The sequence below is a fragment of the Plectrocnemia conspersa genome, unplaced genomic scaffold (genome assembly GCF_051122295.1).
Source record: "Plectrocnemia conspersa isolate PC_06_02 unplaced genomic scaffold, ASM5112229v1 ptg000010l, whole genome shotgun sequence".
In the NCBI taxonomy this organism is placed as follows: domain Eukaryota; kingdom Metazoa; phylum Arthropoda; class Insecta; order Trichoptera; family Polycentropodidae; genus Plectrocnemia; species Plectrocnemia conspersa.
Window position 1 is genome coordinate 21121837 of NW_028277174.1, and position 17331 is coordinate 21139167.

The 17331-nt window shown below is 30.7% G+C and overlaps 2 protein-coding genes across 3 annotated transcripts; one reads left to right on the forward strand and one right to left on the reverse strand.

Annotated features, from left to right (window-relative positions):
- Nucleotides 1-2211: 2211 nt before the first annotated feature.
- Nucleotides 2212-3786, forward strand: RpS8 (ribosomal protein S8). Its single transcript, XM_088193954.1, has 6 exons — nt 2212-2238; nt 2590-2696; nt 2770-2869; nt 2929-3104; nt 3284-3413; nt 3629-3786. Exons 1-6 carry the CDS (start codon nt 2235-2237, stop codon nt 3736-3738), a joined length of 627 nt encoding a protein of 208 aa, XP_088050080.1. The 5' UTR covers nt 2212-2234; the 3' UTR covers nt 3739-3786.
- Nucleotides 3787-6577: 2791 nt separating this feature from the next.
- On the reverse strand, nt 6578-15384 carry Spn85F (Serpin 85F). Of its 2 annotated transcripts, XM_088194297.1 has the most exons (5): nt 15261-15384; nt 14787-15194; nt 10801-11922; nt 10467-10605; nt 6578-6864 (listed from the first exon to the last, which is right to left on the reverse strand). In XM_088194297.1, the coding sequence occupies exons 2-5, from the start codon at nt 15126-15128 to the stop codon at nt 6731-6733; spliced, it is 1737 nt and encodes a 578-aa protein (XP_088050423.1). In that variant the 5' UTR covers nt 15129-15194; nt 15261-15384; the 3' UTR covers nt 6578-6730. The 2 variants fall into 2 exon arrangements, with proteins under 2 accessions (XP_088050423.1, XP_088050424.1); XM_088194298.1 differs by lacking the exon at nt 15261-15384 and having other exon boundaries at nt 15021-15193.
- Nucleotides 15385-17331: the final 1947 nt, after the last annotated feature.

Consider the following 17331-nt stretch of genomic DNA (forward strand, 5'->3'; position numbering starts at 1 on the left):
GATTATTACAATTACCATTAAATAATAATTTACACTCAAGTCAAAATTCAATATGTGCGAGTATGTTTTACAACGGCTGCATAGAAGAAGGTGGCTCCGCGTGCAATAACTTTTTCAGTCAATTTTAATATTATTATTTGTGAAGAAAAATGTTTAAAGATATATTGTGTTTTAATGTGAACGTTTAAAAAGCTGCGCGTGCTTGACGTCATTGGGTCTGATTAGGAAATGCGCTTGTGAATGAAATAAACAATGACAAAAGGCATAGCATGGTCTCGTTTTACGCTCAATTAATAATATTTCGGCCTCTCGATAGTTATAAAGTCAATCAAAATACTACTTATATTATTTTCTAATAAATATATATATATATATATATATATAAACTAAATAGATTTTAAAATTATAAATGTCAAAATATATATTTTATTTTGTTAACTACACGGAGCTCAGAAAAGTCATGGGATAGGTTTGACGAAAAAAGATTCAGAATTCATGTAAATTATGGAGGTATATTGAAGAAACATACCAATATTTGAGATGTATAATGAATAAAACAACAATATTATTATAATAAAATAATATAATATCGAAATTAGAGGGTTTGATGTTTTTAAAATTTTGCTCAGTCTCTATTGATGAGACAAATTTCCGATACTCTTAAAATTCTAAGCTGTCTCACATGACCCAGGACTTTATTGTTGGCTTTTTATATTATGATGTTTACAATATTTACAATAAGTTTTAGAACGTAACTATACTAAAGTGTAATTCTGTATATTAATTCATTAATTTTTTAAATTTTATTTGCTCTATATATTTGAATTTTTTATGTACATATCTTCGATCCTCTTGGGTAAGGTGAGCAGACGTCCTCATTTAGGGAGGATTCCTCATCAAAAATTTTGTCTTCATTTTTTTCTTTGTACACCTTGAATAAAATTTTTCAAAATGCCCTTTTTCTTGAGCTTTCCTAGCAATTTCTTTACTGCGAAAAATTTTCGGAGATGACATTTGAACAAATTATTTTAAATAACCTTTTATATTAGCTTAGGAATTTTTCCTCCTTAAACAAAAAAATCCGAAATGACATTTTTTTAACTTCTGCGGCGATAATGTTTTTTTTTTATTTTCAGTGTAATTTTGATATTATAAAAATCTGGTCACCTTATCTTGGGGCTCTCCAATGGCCTGCCCCTGCGGCATGGTGGTTATGCCACTGATTTGAACGCAAAAATTTAAATTAAAAAGCACCCTAACCACTTTTCTGTCAAATGCTTCTCGCTGATTGGTCAAAATATTTTTTGTGCAAGGAAAAACAAAACATCGATAAATCTACCGCGTGTAGCACGATATACATTTGACTTTTATTTTAATTTATAAATAATTAAAAACTATGCTTTCATCGCTGTGTCTTATAGAAAACAATAATTTGACTGGTAAGCGTTTCGCCTAAAAAATACGTCTGCGCAAAAATTATTCGGTTCGAGTGCCGCCAATTGGATGGCGCTCTTTTAAAAAGCTCCTAATACTTTTTCTTGTGGCTAATAAGTAAGCATTATAGTGTTTTATTTATTTATTTTTTTAAGAAATAAAATAAATTTTGAAAATAGTAATAAACAAGCACATTGTAACTTATCTCAGCATTGTTCCAACTATGCATTTTTATAATCAGCAATATACTCTGATGTAAGTTTATAGTACATGTCATTTTATTAATTGAATATCTCTATAAATATGTCAAATATGATGTTTATACGTTATGTATTTCTTAGTTCACTTGTATACGTGGTTTCTATAAATCACAGTTTTTTGTGAAATTTTGACGACCTTTCTTTCACATACTGTCACAATTCCGCTGATCCCCTCTCTTCTTATACCTTGACAGCATTTATGGAAGCCGCCCTACATAATATTCGGTGCTTTGATATTTTTGCCACTTTCTGAGAAAGAGTCAGCGAGATAATATTTTGCTGATATATAAAAAGCGCGTATAGCACTGTCTAACATATTAAAATTTAATTGTTGTAGTAATAAAATGAATAGAATAAAAAACAATACATAAACAAGTATTTTAAATAATTTTTTAACATTTTTTAAGTCTAAATAATATTTTTTTAAAAAAACTTATTTTCCGTATTATTTTAAAAATATATTACACTGGCAATTAATTTTATTTTTACTGTGTGGCAACTCAGCTTGTTGTCTATTCCCTCTTTTAGGCCGGCACCGCGATGGGTGAGTACCTTTTGCTTACGAATCCGCTTAATCTCGATGCATCGGAGGCGCCGGGACTTCGTAGTGCTCACGGGGGCGTTCCGACGTCCTCGCTTCTCCGTCCAAATATAATAATTTGGTGACCGACACTCATACCAGCTCTTTTGAGTCAAGTCTAACCTGAGGTTATTTTCATATGCTGTCATTGACATATCGGCATACTTTCTATTAAATTACTATATTTGAAATCAAATATATTTGACCAAAAAGTGCATCTAGTACCCGACTTATATGTTTTGACGTTTATATTCGATAACCAGAAAATACACGCTCTTTCAAATTTTGAGGTTATAATTTTGATTTGGTTTACAGGTATCAGCCGAGACCATTGGCATAAACGACGGGCCACCGGAGGCAAGAGGAAGCCCCTCCGCAAGAAGAGGAAGTATGAGTTGGGTCGTCCAGCTGCCAACACCAAGGTATGTTTTTTTCACAATTGGAAAAAAATATAGTTTTTTTTATTATCTGTTATAATGTAATTTGTTTCTTTAGCTTGGTGCAAGGCGTATCCATGTTGTCCGCACTCGCGGTGGAAACCTGAAATACCGTGCACTCCGTTTGGACACTGGAAACTTTGCTTGGGGATCAGAATGTGAGTCTTTGTGTAAATTTGATAATATGAACTGTTTATTTGATCTTATTGTATTTTAGGCACCACTCGCAAGACCCGTATCATTGACGTTGTTTACAACGCCTCCAACAATGAGTTGATTCGTACCAAGACTTTGGTAAAGAACGCTATTGTCGTCATTGACGCAACTCCATTCCGACAGTGGTATGAAAATCACTATTACTTACCACTCGGCAGGATGAAGGGTGCTAAATTGGTGAGAAAAACTTACATTATTATGTACTAGATCGAATAAATGATGAATTTTTTGCGTGTCAAATGATTTATTCTGTTTTATATAGACTTATTGATTATTGCATTGGTCTCTGATGCCATTTATTATTGAATTGAGTTGTGAGTTTTGATATGAGATAACTAATTTATTTTTGCTTTCAGACCGAAGGGGAAGAGAAAACTTTGACCAAGAAGTTCAGCAAAAAGACCGCAAAGAAATACGCGAACCTCCAAAAGACAGCTAAGGTTGAGCCCGCGATTGAGGAACAATTCCACACCGGAAGACTGTTGGGTAAATATTATATCTTAAAATATTAGTTATTTCAAATTAAAATTCCAATGATGAAAAATTTTGCTTGATGTCTCAATTAAATGTTTTTCGTTTTGAATATCATTTAGAAACAATTCCATGATTGGCATCGTCATAGTTACTCTGAGATTTTTATTAGCATACATTGGTTTATGATATTCTTGTCCTTTTTCTAATTAATGGTTTATCTTATACAGCGTGTCTGAGATCCAGACCCGGCCAATGTGGACGTGCTGACGGTTACATCATCGAAGGAAAAGAGTTGGAGTTCTACCTTAGGAAAATAAAGTCTAAAAAAGCAAAGTAAACCATAAGTGTATTTAAAAATGGATTAATAAAAAAATTTCCACTCAAATCGAATTTCATTCATGTCCCGAAAATTATCTCAAAATATTTCAGTTCCGAATAGATTGATTATAATAATATTTATCAATCGCATATTACAGAGAGTAAATAATAATAAAATATCCATAAAAATATGCAGCTCAGTTTAAAAACAAATTAAACAATGTCATCTTTCGATCATTGATGCAACAACTAATACGCAAAATCATGGTTTAATACACAATTGAGCATATATTATTGAAAAAATTGAATTCTAGGAAATTAGAAAAGTTATATCTTCACAGAAAAAAATTAGATCAAAATATCTGTCCAGGTGAGCGTCATACCGCCATGCGACCAATGGTGGGTTAATGAAAGTAATGTTTGATTTGAAAAGAGCAATAAACTTATTCAAAAGATTTGTTGTCGATAGCCATTTTACAACGCAGAAGTATAGAAGGTCACACGGCTTTTCTTAAAGCTTCAGTTATTAAACAAAATTTCTAAATTCACTGTTTGTAATTAATATTTAAATAAATACTTTATTCCATAAAACGAATTGTTTGTGCATTTATGTAAGGTGAATCTTCGGAAAAGGATTCGTTACAGAGAGTTATTAATGGGGTGTTTACTGTCTGTCTTGTCTTAATCTTCACCTTATTTATAATAGTATAATATTGCCCCATTTTAATTATTGTGCAACACTATTAAATATGTTAAATAAATTAGATAAACAAATGTTGCAAAAATTACAAAATAGGGCAATGAGAGTAATTTTAAATAAAAATAGATTAACTAATTGTAAAAGTATGATTGATAGATTAGAATGGTTGAATGTTCAAGAAATATTGAGTATGAATGTATTAGTATTTATATATAAGTTAGAAAATAATATATTACCAAAATATTTTAATAAGTATTTAATAAGAAATAAAGATGTACATAAATATAATACTAGAAATAGAGAAAATTTAAAGAAAATTAAGTATAAGAAAACGAGTACGGCTAGGGGAATTATGTACGGAGGTTTTGATTTATATAATAGTCTTCCAAGAGAAATCCGAAACAGCAAAAATATAACGGGTTTCATAAATGGAATAAAAAAACACCTTCGTACATATAGAAATAAATTATAATATTAAGACTTTATTATTGTATATTTTCATTTTTTCTTTCTGTTATGTATTTTTTATATATTTTTATATATGTTTACTAAATTTGTTAGATGTAAAGATTAGCTATTAAGCTAAATAAATTAATAAAATAAATAATAACAGTAATGCACAAACAATTCGTTTCATGGAGCAATTATTTTAGAAACTTTATATTAAATGATTCAAAGATGAATAAGTATTGTTATCTTTTGATCTCAAATAGTATTATTATTACTTTTATAATTGCAATATAACATATCAAATTGGCTGTTTAATAAATTAATGTGTTTCAAATTTATTTACAAATGAAAATTCTGCTAACGCCCGAGAGTCCTGCGGCATTTCAGGTGTTTAGAAAGTGAGCAACGGTATTGCAGGGTTAATATAATATAAATGTAAATATTTTGAAAGGAAAATAAACAAAATGTTCGGTAAATGAAACTTAATTTTCAATCCGCCGATTCTACAATGGTCATCAGAAAGAATCGGCAAAGAAAACTGATGATATAGGAATCTCTTAAGATGTATAGAAAAAATCATGAATATTAATACAAACTCAATTGAATATGGATGCAAAAGCAATAATATTTGGTCAAGATATTAGATCAAGGTAACGAAAATATTGGAAAATTTTGGAATTAAAATTTTATAAAGAAAAATACATACATATGTATTAATAGTACCTAGATTACAATATTAATATATTAAACAAATAATAACATTAAATAAATTTATTGTATATTTACAAAAATATAATAATGTTTCAGTAGTTAATACAAAACTTCCGCATTACTTATATTTTCTGTGAAATAACCATTTATTATCCCAGTTATATGGATTTACATGCAGAGATCGGTGCTTCATCCCATATAATGGGATAACATGCGATTTTTAACATGCAAGCTACGACACTGCAACCAACCGACACCGACAATAGTTCAAACTGTTGAAATATATTTTACCAGTAGAAAAATTGTTTGAAACGTCAAACATTATAGAAAATTGACTCACTTACATTATGTTTCATAAATTATTATAAAACTCAGAATATTTTGAAATCATGCGGAATATTCTTAGCTTTTAATATCTCTGTAATAACTTACAAGTAAGAAAATATTATTCAGCGATTTCCCAGTCGCAAAAAAGGAAATAACTCCAATCCTAATAGAGCCATTTAAATACTACTGTCAATTGCCATTGATTACCTCTGTTTTGATGATACAGCTTTTCTATGCTCCTATATAATTCCCATTAAGAAGTTATTACTTCATAATGCAATTTAAATAATTTAATAAAAAGATTTGTAAAACTAAAAATTATTGAATATTTTTTTGAAAATATTATATAATATTATTATATTACATTATAACATTTTATAAACATACAATTAAGCCTGGACTTAAAATAGAGCGCTGTTTTAGATTATATTTGTTTGTCAAGTAAAATAGTTTTATTGCATTCAAACGATATTAACTTTAAAGATCAGTATTCATTTAAAAGATAATTTTAAAACTAATTGTGACGTTGACGTTCTTATATCAAGTCAAAGATACGTCCGGTGAATTGGAGAGTTCTCGTATAATTAATAAATCGGTGCTCCACAATGCTAATTATTAAATTATATATAAGGTCGACACTTGCATTCAAAGATATAAATATACAACATAGTTTTTGCAAAGTTTTATTTAATACATTATAATAATAGAAAACTACAATTTAATAATAAAAAACCGTGTAATGGTTAAATAATTGCATCATTTAATAATTATTTTACACAGCATATTTACACAATTCAATAGGATTAACTAAAATGGCGTTCGATCAAATAATTCTAGAGTTGAGCGGGTTAATTATTTTCCCCGCCATCAGTGAAACGTGCAATCCTGAATCCATCACGAAATATAAGAAGGGATGCGTAGCGGCGAATTCTACTGGTGGCGAACTTTGAACGTAGCCTGTAAAAAAAATGGTTCAGTTAGTTTAACCGAAATTTGTTGACACTGTTTTAGATCAAAACAAAAAAGATACTTTGTCGGACCAGTGGTGACGGGTGGCAATTACACACAGATTAAGCCGCTGCAGTAGTATTTTATTAAAAGTTTATAATTATGTTACATGATAAACGATTTGAATGATCGGCGGACGAGGCACCGCCGATCATAGTACTCCCACCACGGTTCGTCTAAGAATGTGCTGCCCTCCGCCGTCGTCACGTCAATGTTAGTGTATAATAAATAAATTAATAGGCCCCCACAATACAAAGATTATTTTCTGCGTAGCGTGAATTTTTTTCATCTGTTAACCATAAACTATTTTTTTTCTAATAAATTTACTTATTGTTTAATGATTATATTAATTAATTAAAATAATCCAATATGCTTGTATGTAGTTTGTATGTATGAGATAATAAAATATGTATAAGATGTTCATAAATATACATGAATTGATATGTTTTTGGGTCAAATGCAGGCGTCGTTCGATTTCGTTGGCAACGGCGGAAATGAAAATTGCAATCGATTCGCAATACAATAGAGATGCGATTCAGCTCAATTTAATTTTATTGCAAAAGTTTTTTTCGTATCATTGGGGAGGGGAATTAAAAAACGTGTACAGTAAAAATATTAAATTAAAGAGCTTTGTTTATGGAAATGATCAAATAATAACACGTTTAGCATTTTAAGACATCACAGCCGTCCGTTTGTCAAAATCAATAGAACATTAATTTGCATTATTGCTCCACAATTTTCTCAGCTTAAACAGTGTTGCCATACAAAATAAATTATAATTCAATCAAGCGACCAATTTAATAATAAATATAATAACAACAATTAATATTGTTTCTATTTCAAAAACATCCGTTTATATAAAAAACAATAGTATTTATATTATTGTTTTTTGGCAGGTTCTTAAGCGTCACAATGGCTGCCTTTAGAAGCCGCAGCGTTATCTGATAGGACGACAATCGGACGGCAATGGCTACACACGACTTACCACCTTGTGGAGCTAATTATGCCGTGGTAATTTTAAACTTTACACATACATACAAAGCGGATGTTGCAAAGATATTTTTTTTTCGTCAAGTAAAACCTCATGTTCCCACACACATCTTTTTTTTGCCAACCGTGAGAACGCACCACCACTCATTGGAACGCTCGAGATCGAATAGTATGCGTGATATGCTGGCAATCGAAAAAATTTAATCCAAAGCTGAAAACTATTAAGATCAAAGCGAATTGCGTACATTTTTAACAAAATGATAATCGTGAGATGTGAGCATGCAATTTTTTTTCTATTGTTTTTAAGCTCTTGATTGTGTTGAGATAATAGGTATTAATTATTATATTATATTTTGCATACGTATTTGAAATTGGAACATGAAGCATTTTGTAAGAAATGAAGTAAGAATCTTAATTCATTAACTGTGAGAGAATTTCTTACTACTCAGTCGTGTAGTGTACATTTAACATTACACGCAGCCCTCCGAGGGGTGGAACAAGAATTAGGTCTACTATTCTTTATTAAATTAATATTTGTATAATATAAGAAAAACCCATAAATATTTAGCATAGTACATAGCATAGTACAAGCTCTCACTTATGTGTGGTCCTTTCTACCCCTCCACTATATGTCATGGGCTGGTGATGTCAAGTAAATTTTTCAGAATGCGCAATATTAACACAATGCTTAAAAAATATATGTGATAAAAATATGGAATGTAGTATATTCTTTTATTATTATAAAAAATCTATAAAAGACAAAGCCAAATGTCATTTTTTGATAGTGGCGAAACGTCACGTTTATTGAAGGGTCCACGTACTTTATCTGGTCGTGAACTGATGCCAGAAGATTTGCAGATATATTGTAATTTAATGAAATAAAATAATGATTAAGTATGAGAAGTTTTTTATGTAACTTTTGTACAGGCTAGGTGCTCGTGAGCGGCAGCGAGCAAGCGTTGGTCAGAATAGTGAACACTCCATGAATAGCTCTCTGAAACGATTCATGGAGTGTTCACTATTCTGACCAACGCTCGCTCTCTACCGCTCGCCAGCACATAATACCTGTTAGTATAAATTTGTACATCGGAATATTTAAAATTCTAGACTTTTTTGCAATTCTAAATAAAAATGATCATCACTGTAGTTAATAATTGTTTTACTTTTATATAATCAAATGACATTTAATCTTGTTACGAAAAACACTACTGGAGCGCCACTTTCGCACCTAACCCGTTACACCATAAGAGATTAAAAATCGACCATAAACCCACTATATAAATCGTAAGAATAACTGTTAATAAATATTGTACGACGTCATATTTCTAGTAGCATTCTAAATAAAGATGAACATCACTGTGGATAATGATTGATATATTTTAATATAATGAAATGACATTTGGTCTAGTTACGTAAAACACTACCGGAGCGCTACGGTCTACCATTTCCAATGGACGAAAAAAGAAAAACAATTCCTGCCCAATTCACGCAATAGACAGATAATTCACGAATGAAGCAACGGGATTGCACTTTTCATGAATTTGGCAATTTTTGCCTATTTTACGCAATAAGCGACTTCAGCGATTCGGTGTGAATGGTATGTTTGTAAAAAATATATTATTGTATTTTTATACATAGTTTGAGAAATTGTCGAATGCGATGGCTCTGAAGCAATCTATTTTCATGCGCGATAAGTCAGAATAGAATACACAAAATGCATAAATACCCACATTTATAACTATTAAATATGCATATATTTATTATGTATTTAAAATCTGAACATCATTACTCGATAGGTTTTATCAATGTGGCATACTGGTCTATATACATACATACATATGATATAAGGATATATATTATACGATCATATATATATACATTATAATTTAAATAGCAGGTTTCTTCATGATGGTTACTTACTTCTGACAAACGTTTCGTTAGGAATATTCTCACCTTAGTCACATTCAATTGTGAACTGTGAACATCGCGGGAATATCCCTGCCGAAACGTCGGTCAAAAGTAAGTATTCATTAGGAAGAAACCCACAATTAAATCATACATAAAATATATATTAATAAAATGTGTATCATCCCACTTAAATTAAATTATAATATATGTACAAAATATATTATTTTATTTATACAAAATCACAATAATAAAACCAAAAATTTCAACGTTGACAGCAAAATAAATGTTAGTTTTTTTAAGAAAATATCACAACATCAGATATTTATATGTTTATATAATATATGTACAGATACACAATTTAACAAAGTTTAGTAAGAAAATATCAGCGCAGCGAGATATTTTTATTTAAAAAATAAAAAAACCTAATAATAATAAGTATGGAATAATACACATAGGTTGGCAGACTAATTGGCTAATCTGAAGCTACTGAACTATTATAGATTTTTTGAATGCAGAAGTTTACTTACTCCTTTATTTTGTAAATATATTGTTAATTTTTTTATAGTTTTTATTAAATAAGTAAAGCATTAAACAAATCATTCACATATTAAATACCTCAGTTCCACAAAAATACAATTTTATTAACAACTCACGTTTTTTGATGCTAGGTTCCGAATATTTTCTAATGGTCACTGTAATAGCCTGTTCGATGTTTCTCACATAAATGTTCCGTTCTTTGGTCATCGGTTTGAAATCGTCCTGTCTCGGTTCAAATACATCACATATTCCCAACTAAAATAATAACAATAATATAGTTTAATAATAATAGCACGTATCGCTCCAATACGATCATGCAACAACGGACGATTGTTTTGCATGGTAATTTATATGATTATGGTAAAATTGCAAAAAAAATGTTCAATTTGCAATCGACATTATGAATGACGAGGACAAATTATATATGAATAGAATAAAATTCCCACATACCTTTTGGAGGTCCGTGGTCAAAACTATGAATCCTTTTAGCATAAAAGTGGGCACCCAAGCGTGAACATGCGTGCTGGCCAGCATGTAATTTATTTGCCTGAGAGTAGGAGCCCTCTCAGATTGCAAATCTTTGATAAGTTGATTAACGCCAAATTCAAATTCTGGCAATATGACTAAAAGGTAGTATTCGGTGGTGTCTAATGGTAGTTTCAAAGCCATCGACCTCAAGTATGGTATGTAAGCAAAATCCAAAACTGTGTCGTAAGACATATAAGTGATTTGCACTCTGTCGTATCCGTTGGCCAAAAACGATCTGTGATGTTGGAGGCCTCTTCCTCCATAATTTGGACTTTTCAAGAACAGAGGTCTTAATAAGCCTAATTGGTCTTGATCGCGCGATTCGACATAATCGTAATTGTTGTATAAAGATTTTTTTCTTCGGGTTGATGGCGTATTTTCGCTTTCCTTGACTTCGTTCGCTTCGTCGTTTGTAGAAGTAGTTGTTTCTGCATCTGTCGTGGCTGTAGACATCGTACTCTCTTCGGCTACGATTATGACAGTCGATGATTGTTGATCTGATTCAGATTCAATAGTCGTTGTTATGCTTGGAGTCATTTCTACAGTCGTAGTCATGCCTGTAGTCATCTCCATAGTGGCCGTTATGCCTGTAGTCATTTCTATAGACGTCGGTTTGTCTGTAGTCATTTCAGTAGAAGTTTGAACTGTCGTTAATGACTCTGTAGTCGTTTCTATATCTGACTCCATAGCTAAAGTTGATGTCATAGTTGACATAGATTCAGTCGATGTTGATTCTGCATCAGTCATTTGAGGCATGCTCGTGGTGGTTGCGTCCATCGTTTCCGTAGTCATAGAGGCAATTGTCGAAGCAATAGTAGACAATGTGGTAGATTCTTCGTCCTGAATCGTAGTTGGCAAACTCGTGCTAATAGTTTCCGTCGATTGAGGAGCGAGTGTCGTGGTGTCATTTTTAGTCGTAGATTTAGGCATTTCGAAATCGTATCCGTAAAATTGCAATAAACTCTTGTACTCTTCTCTGAACGTAACGTTTTCATTGTTGAACGCCAGCCCTGCGAGGAAACCCTCTTTGGGTATGAAATAGCTCTGAAATTGACACGTTTGATTATGTACACATACATGCGTTTCGGTATAGTCTAGTAGCTTTTTATAAATGCATGGATTGCCACCATTACAAATGTATGGACAATAGGTGCTGAAGGTCGCACATTTTTTTTTGTTGGGATTGTGCATAATGACAGTTATCTCGGATAGGATCTAGCTTGGACTGTCATCTATTTTGGGTTAATTCAAAATTAATAAAAGGCGAAACAATATGCTACGCAGTCTAGTTTTTTATGAGGTTAACGCGATACGAACTGGTGTATTCGTATAATTTGTACAAATCGTTTTAGATTTCATGGATAAAACATTATACTATCATATTACTATGTTGAAATAAAGGTATCATAATAATTGCACAAGGTGGACCATAAATCACTTTACTATATTATTTTATAAATAATAATTTTTAAAATCATTCATTTCAAGTAACAAAATCAGCTCTCCATTTTTTTAAATCTTCCATTGTAAAAACTGATGTTAGCCCAATGCGTTAAAACGGATTAAACAGTCATCAACTACAAATAAGTAGTGATACACCAGACTAAAATCGAAGTCTGTAATTCAGTTACATATATTTTATTAAATATTGTAAACTGCTTTAACAGCTAACAATCAAATGATGTGTATGAAAATCTAAGAAAACCTAATTTGTGATGATAAATCAGAATTATAATTATTACGAATCACTAATTTCTATGTTGTCGACACGATAGAAAAAGAAGAAAAAAACTAATGTTCATATGGAATTCGAATCCAGGTCTATCAGGTATTAATCATCCCCTTATACTACTGATCTATCTAAATGTACTGTTTGAAAACAATATAAGACACGTAATTATCATTATTATTGATTGATTTTACGCCTTTTAATTAAACTGAATAAAATTTTATTCATAAATCATTGTAATTTTATTGAGACTATGTTAGTTAACCGACGTATTAGGTTGTTTCATATTAAATGCCAAATTTTTACTCAATTGGTAACGGACTGTAATTGGAACAAAGGGTTAGTAGTAAATAACTATATTTTGTATTTATTTTATGAAGGGTATTGTGTTTTTTATTTTTTATTATTAATTATATGTGTTTTATTAGTATTCGCTCATATGTTCTATGTAGATTTATGATCTACGTATTTTTGAACGAGTTCAAACTGAAACACAATGTGGTAACAAACACAACTAAAAAAAATGAGAAATACTGTTGAAGCTAATCCACAAATAACTGTTCAAAATAACACTTTAAGAGAATTTGGTTTTTGGTTATACGACAAAACGCTAACAGACAAAACGTTAACCGACATAATGTTAACGCTCCGCTAAAAATGGTAACATTTATATAAACGTATATAAATGAATGTTATTTATTAAATAAAAAAATATATTGTATTTTAGTATTTTAATAAAAATGAATATGTATTCTATAATATTGTAAAATAGTATATTTACAAGGTAGGTGTATTGTTTAATTTCGAAACGAATGAACATTTTTAAAACAAATTTAGTACTTTATATTTATTAAGTGTTGTATTGCATTAATTTTTTATATGTTTGTGTTATATTTATATATTATCGATTTTCAATTCTTGTCTTTTATTTATTATTGTTTTGTTTTCAACTAATAAAACTTATTTGAAATCAAAAGATTTGGAATTTTGACTTTTAATTAATTTAATTATATCTAAAGTTAAATAATACACTTACTTTGTGAATATAATATTTTATAATAGTATAGAATACATATTCATTTTTATATAAATGTGTATAAAAACAAGATGTCGTGTTAACATTTTGTCACGGAGCGTTATGTCGCGCTAACGTTTAGTCGCGACGAGGTTTCTCTTGCAACAGTTTTACATCTGGATGACATAGGATAGGGCCAAAAAATAAACAAATGGGCACTGAACTGACCCAAAAGCAAAAACAGCAATGTTTCTATCTGTTCTTTGTGTCTCTTATTTTCAGAAAGAATAGGGAACTATTATTGAAGATAATCATTACAAATGATGATCTAAAAAAATCTGCCACTTCAAATAACCCAATACATATATGTATGTATTATATATACATATGTATAATTTAACACAAATAATATAGAAAAAAATTGATATCACATCTAAAATAGCATAAAAATATCCGAACTATATAAAGTAATGGTCGATCACGTGACTAAATTATGGCAAAAATTTATTATCACTAAACGGCACTTCATCATAAACATCTGCACTTCATCATGTTGATAAAAGGACAATTAAAATAATTTCAATTATTATTTATTCGATAAAATATTGAACTGCTAGATTCAGACTTGTTAATAGCTGTTTTGAAAAATGCTTGAAAGAGATGACATTTGCAATCTATAGTTGTAAACTTTACAGAAATAATATCCTATTCTTTTCACATGCAAATATATTATCAGCCCCCCATACACTTTATTTTCAGAATGAAATAAAATATTATCAAAGTGTGCTTGGCTTATAAGATCATTTTCACCCAAAAGTTTTTCGATCAATAAACACCTAAGGTATGTAATTAAGACACAGTATACTAAAACAATGAATAGAAATGTTAATCTGCAATTAAGTATACATTTTTTACTGGAAAACCGACTTTAATACCAACTTGTATGTCTATTAAGTACATTGCGAGTGAATAAAATAATTATCAAGTTGGTGATCAAACATATTTAATATACTTTTCACTAAAAGACTATTGCAATTTAAGTTATAGCTTGTACAATTTAGCTTGATTTTTTTAGGTAAAGACCTGAAAAAATGGATCAATGGAGCGCAATTCAAAGATTTTCAATGTTCATTGTAAATGTGTTTTACTCAATGCGAAACTCACCCTCAACCTTCTATGTATATCTCGAAATCCAACTCGCATAATACTCCTGTCCGATGGTAACCTCATAGCCTTTTGCATCTGAATCGCCGAAGAACCGTCGATTCCTTCATACAGGGCGATCATGATCCCAGTCAGACCATAGGGCGAAAAGGCTATGTTGTTATCATTTAAGAAATTATGTTCATAGAGCACGTTAATTCCTAGATTGTTCGTAATGTCCACCATGTAATTCACCGGTCTATAAGCTCTAGCTTGGTTCCAGGAGTCGTCTTGCTCTGCATCTGGATAAGAGGTCGCCGTGTGGAGGAGCACTTGCCACAACACCAAGCTCCTCGCGAGCATCGTGCTCGGAGCGATGCGACCTCCCGCAGCGCGAAACGTTGAATGGTGATGAGTCTGCAATCACACCTGTGGACTCGCTATAATCTCGGAGAGTTCGTTGGCGGCTCGTCAATAGGTACAAAAATTACTCACGTATGTACTTCCCTATGCGGTCCGGTTTTCAAACTGTATAAAGAAATAAAACGTGAGTGTAATACAAACATTGACGTAGTCAATTTTATTTAGCTTTGATTCTGTATTCCAAGCCGAATTCTATGGCTTTGGTTGAAAAAAAAACGACGAGCCGTTGTTAGCAAGTCCAAGGATAAAGAAGATCAACGAACTAGGAATTAGATTCGCATTTTTCTTATTATAAACATAATCACATTGATGTGATCATTTGTTTTCATATTTTTGTAGTAAATATTTAGTTATTAGTATGCATGTGTTATCTATTAAATATATACATATTTTATGTAAAACTAACAGTGCTTGATTAATACATTATATTTGCATTACAAATTGTAAGACAAATATGTATATAATATATAATTTATTTAAATATACAAATAGCTTGATTTTTCTTTTTATAAAATTATTAAAAATTCTAAAACTGTAATAATGATAATATAATATTTTTAAGCGATAAATTTTAATGAAAATACATAAAAGCGATATAAATTAAAATATTCTTTTGTTACAACAGTTGATATTCCGGCCGTATAAATTTGTGCAATAAATATTACTTATATACAGGTGCGTAATGGATTGTTGGTGTTGTGGCTCTCGAGTTAGATCCTGGCCATTCAGTGACGATGGCCCGGCTAGATAAAATCTGACGATCGAAATGAAAAGGTCGCTTTTTAAGCTGTCAGCAGGTTTGATGCTCGCTGTCGCCCGTAGCGACGTCTCACATAAATAAATAAAGCATACGACCAAAAGAAAATTATTATGATCCATTTTTTTAATGTGCTAGCAAGTCTTTGTAAGTCTTAACAACGCAGCTAGTCAATTTTTTCCTATCAGCAGTATTTACAGCCCAATTGTGCCCATTTTTTGTTATAAGAATTTTATCTTTTTATCGATGGTTTTTATAATAGGTCATACTAACTAGTCACCGATAAACAATATGACAAAGAAAAATCCCTTTGTAATTGCCGAAATTCCAGAAATTACTCATATTTCTGAGTTAATACTGTACAGCTGTGGACTCTCAATGACTGGTATTGATTTTTTTTATCTCTTTAAAGTCTATCTAAAGTTATTTATTATGGTATATCTTTCTTTGAGCATACCGAGTTGTAGTCTTTGGGAGCAAGAATAATTAAAAGATAACTTCGTACTGATTTAATATTTGAAACACTTATAATTACAATTAAATATTTTTATAACAAAATTTCATGTGTGTATGAACCCGTGTTTATTACTTAAGCCGTATTTTTCAATTCTTCGTAGTTTTAAGAAACTCTTATATTAATGATTTATTAAAAAAAGTGTTATTGTTTTTTCTATTATCAAAAATAAGTGTTTGTTATTTTATTTTTCAATTAAACATTAGTATAACTTTTTGTTTGTGGTATTAAAAATATTTGTCACTCAAATAAAATAATAATAATTGTCCAATGTACGAGTATGCAATCGACCCCGAGAAACCGATGCGTGCACTCGAAGGGATGACTGACTTCCAACCGATTGTGGGGGCGCTAGCGTTATGCAAGGAGTGGGGGAATTGTTGATTATTATGCGCAAAATTATCAGCTTTACAGAGCAACTCTTTTTTTACCTGCGCTTAAATTTTCATAATCGACTTTTGGCTGCCCAGATCGAGCAAATACCCCACCGTGCAACGTCTGATGTTTTTCAAACTTCTTTTTTATCTTTCAAAACCTGCATCATACACACATATCAATATATTAAATTTGATAATTAAATCATTCCAATATAAATTACCTCATTGCAGTCATCACGTCGACCTAAATTTAAATCCCTGCATATATGTATGTATAAAATATTTATGTTAGGGATTTATTGAAGCACAAGACATTTCTATGTTATAATCTTCATTCCATAGCTGTAGATGATTATCGAGAAATTTGTAGCCCCGTATCGAAATATTAGAAGAGTCTGTTTTTAGTTTCCTCAGATGGAGGCAAACAAAAGAGAAGTTGAACATTTAGTATAGGATGGTTGTGGTCTTCTATACATTTTATTATGGACGTCTATC

What these genes read in the sequence shown, in the direction of transcription:
- RpS8 (XM_088193954.1), top strand. An exon ending in CTTTGCTTGGGGATCAGAAT is followed by an intron (nt 2,870 to 2,928) that starts GTGAGTCTTTGT and finishes ATTGTATTTTAG; the next exon opens with GCACCACTCGCAAGACCCGT. An exon ending in CCACACCGGAAGACTGTTGG is followed by an intron (nt 3,414 to 3,628) that starts GTAAATATTATA and finishes TATCTTATACAG; the next exon opens with CGTGTCTGAGATCCAGACCC.
- Spn85F (XM_088194297.1), bottom strand. Translation starts at nt 15,128, where the DNA reads ATGCTCGCGAGGAGCTTGGTGTTGTGGCAAGTGCTCCTCCACACGGCG. An exon ending in TGACCACGGACCTCCAAAAG is followed by an intron (nt 10,606 to 10,800) that starts GTATGTGGGAAT and finishes TTATTATTTTAG; the next exon opens with TTGGGAATATGTGATGTATT. An exon ending in GGAACCTAGCATCAAAAAAC is followed by an intron (nt 6,865 to 10,466) that starts GTGAGTTGTTAA and finishes TTTTTTTTACAG; the next exon opens with GCTACGTTCAAAGTTCGCCA.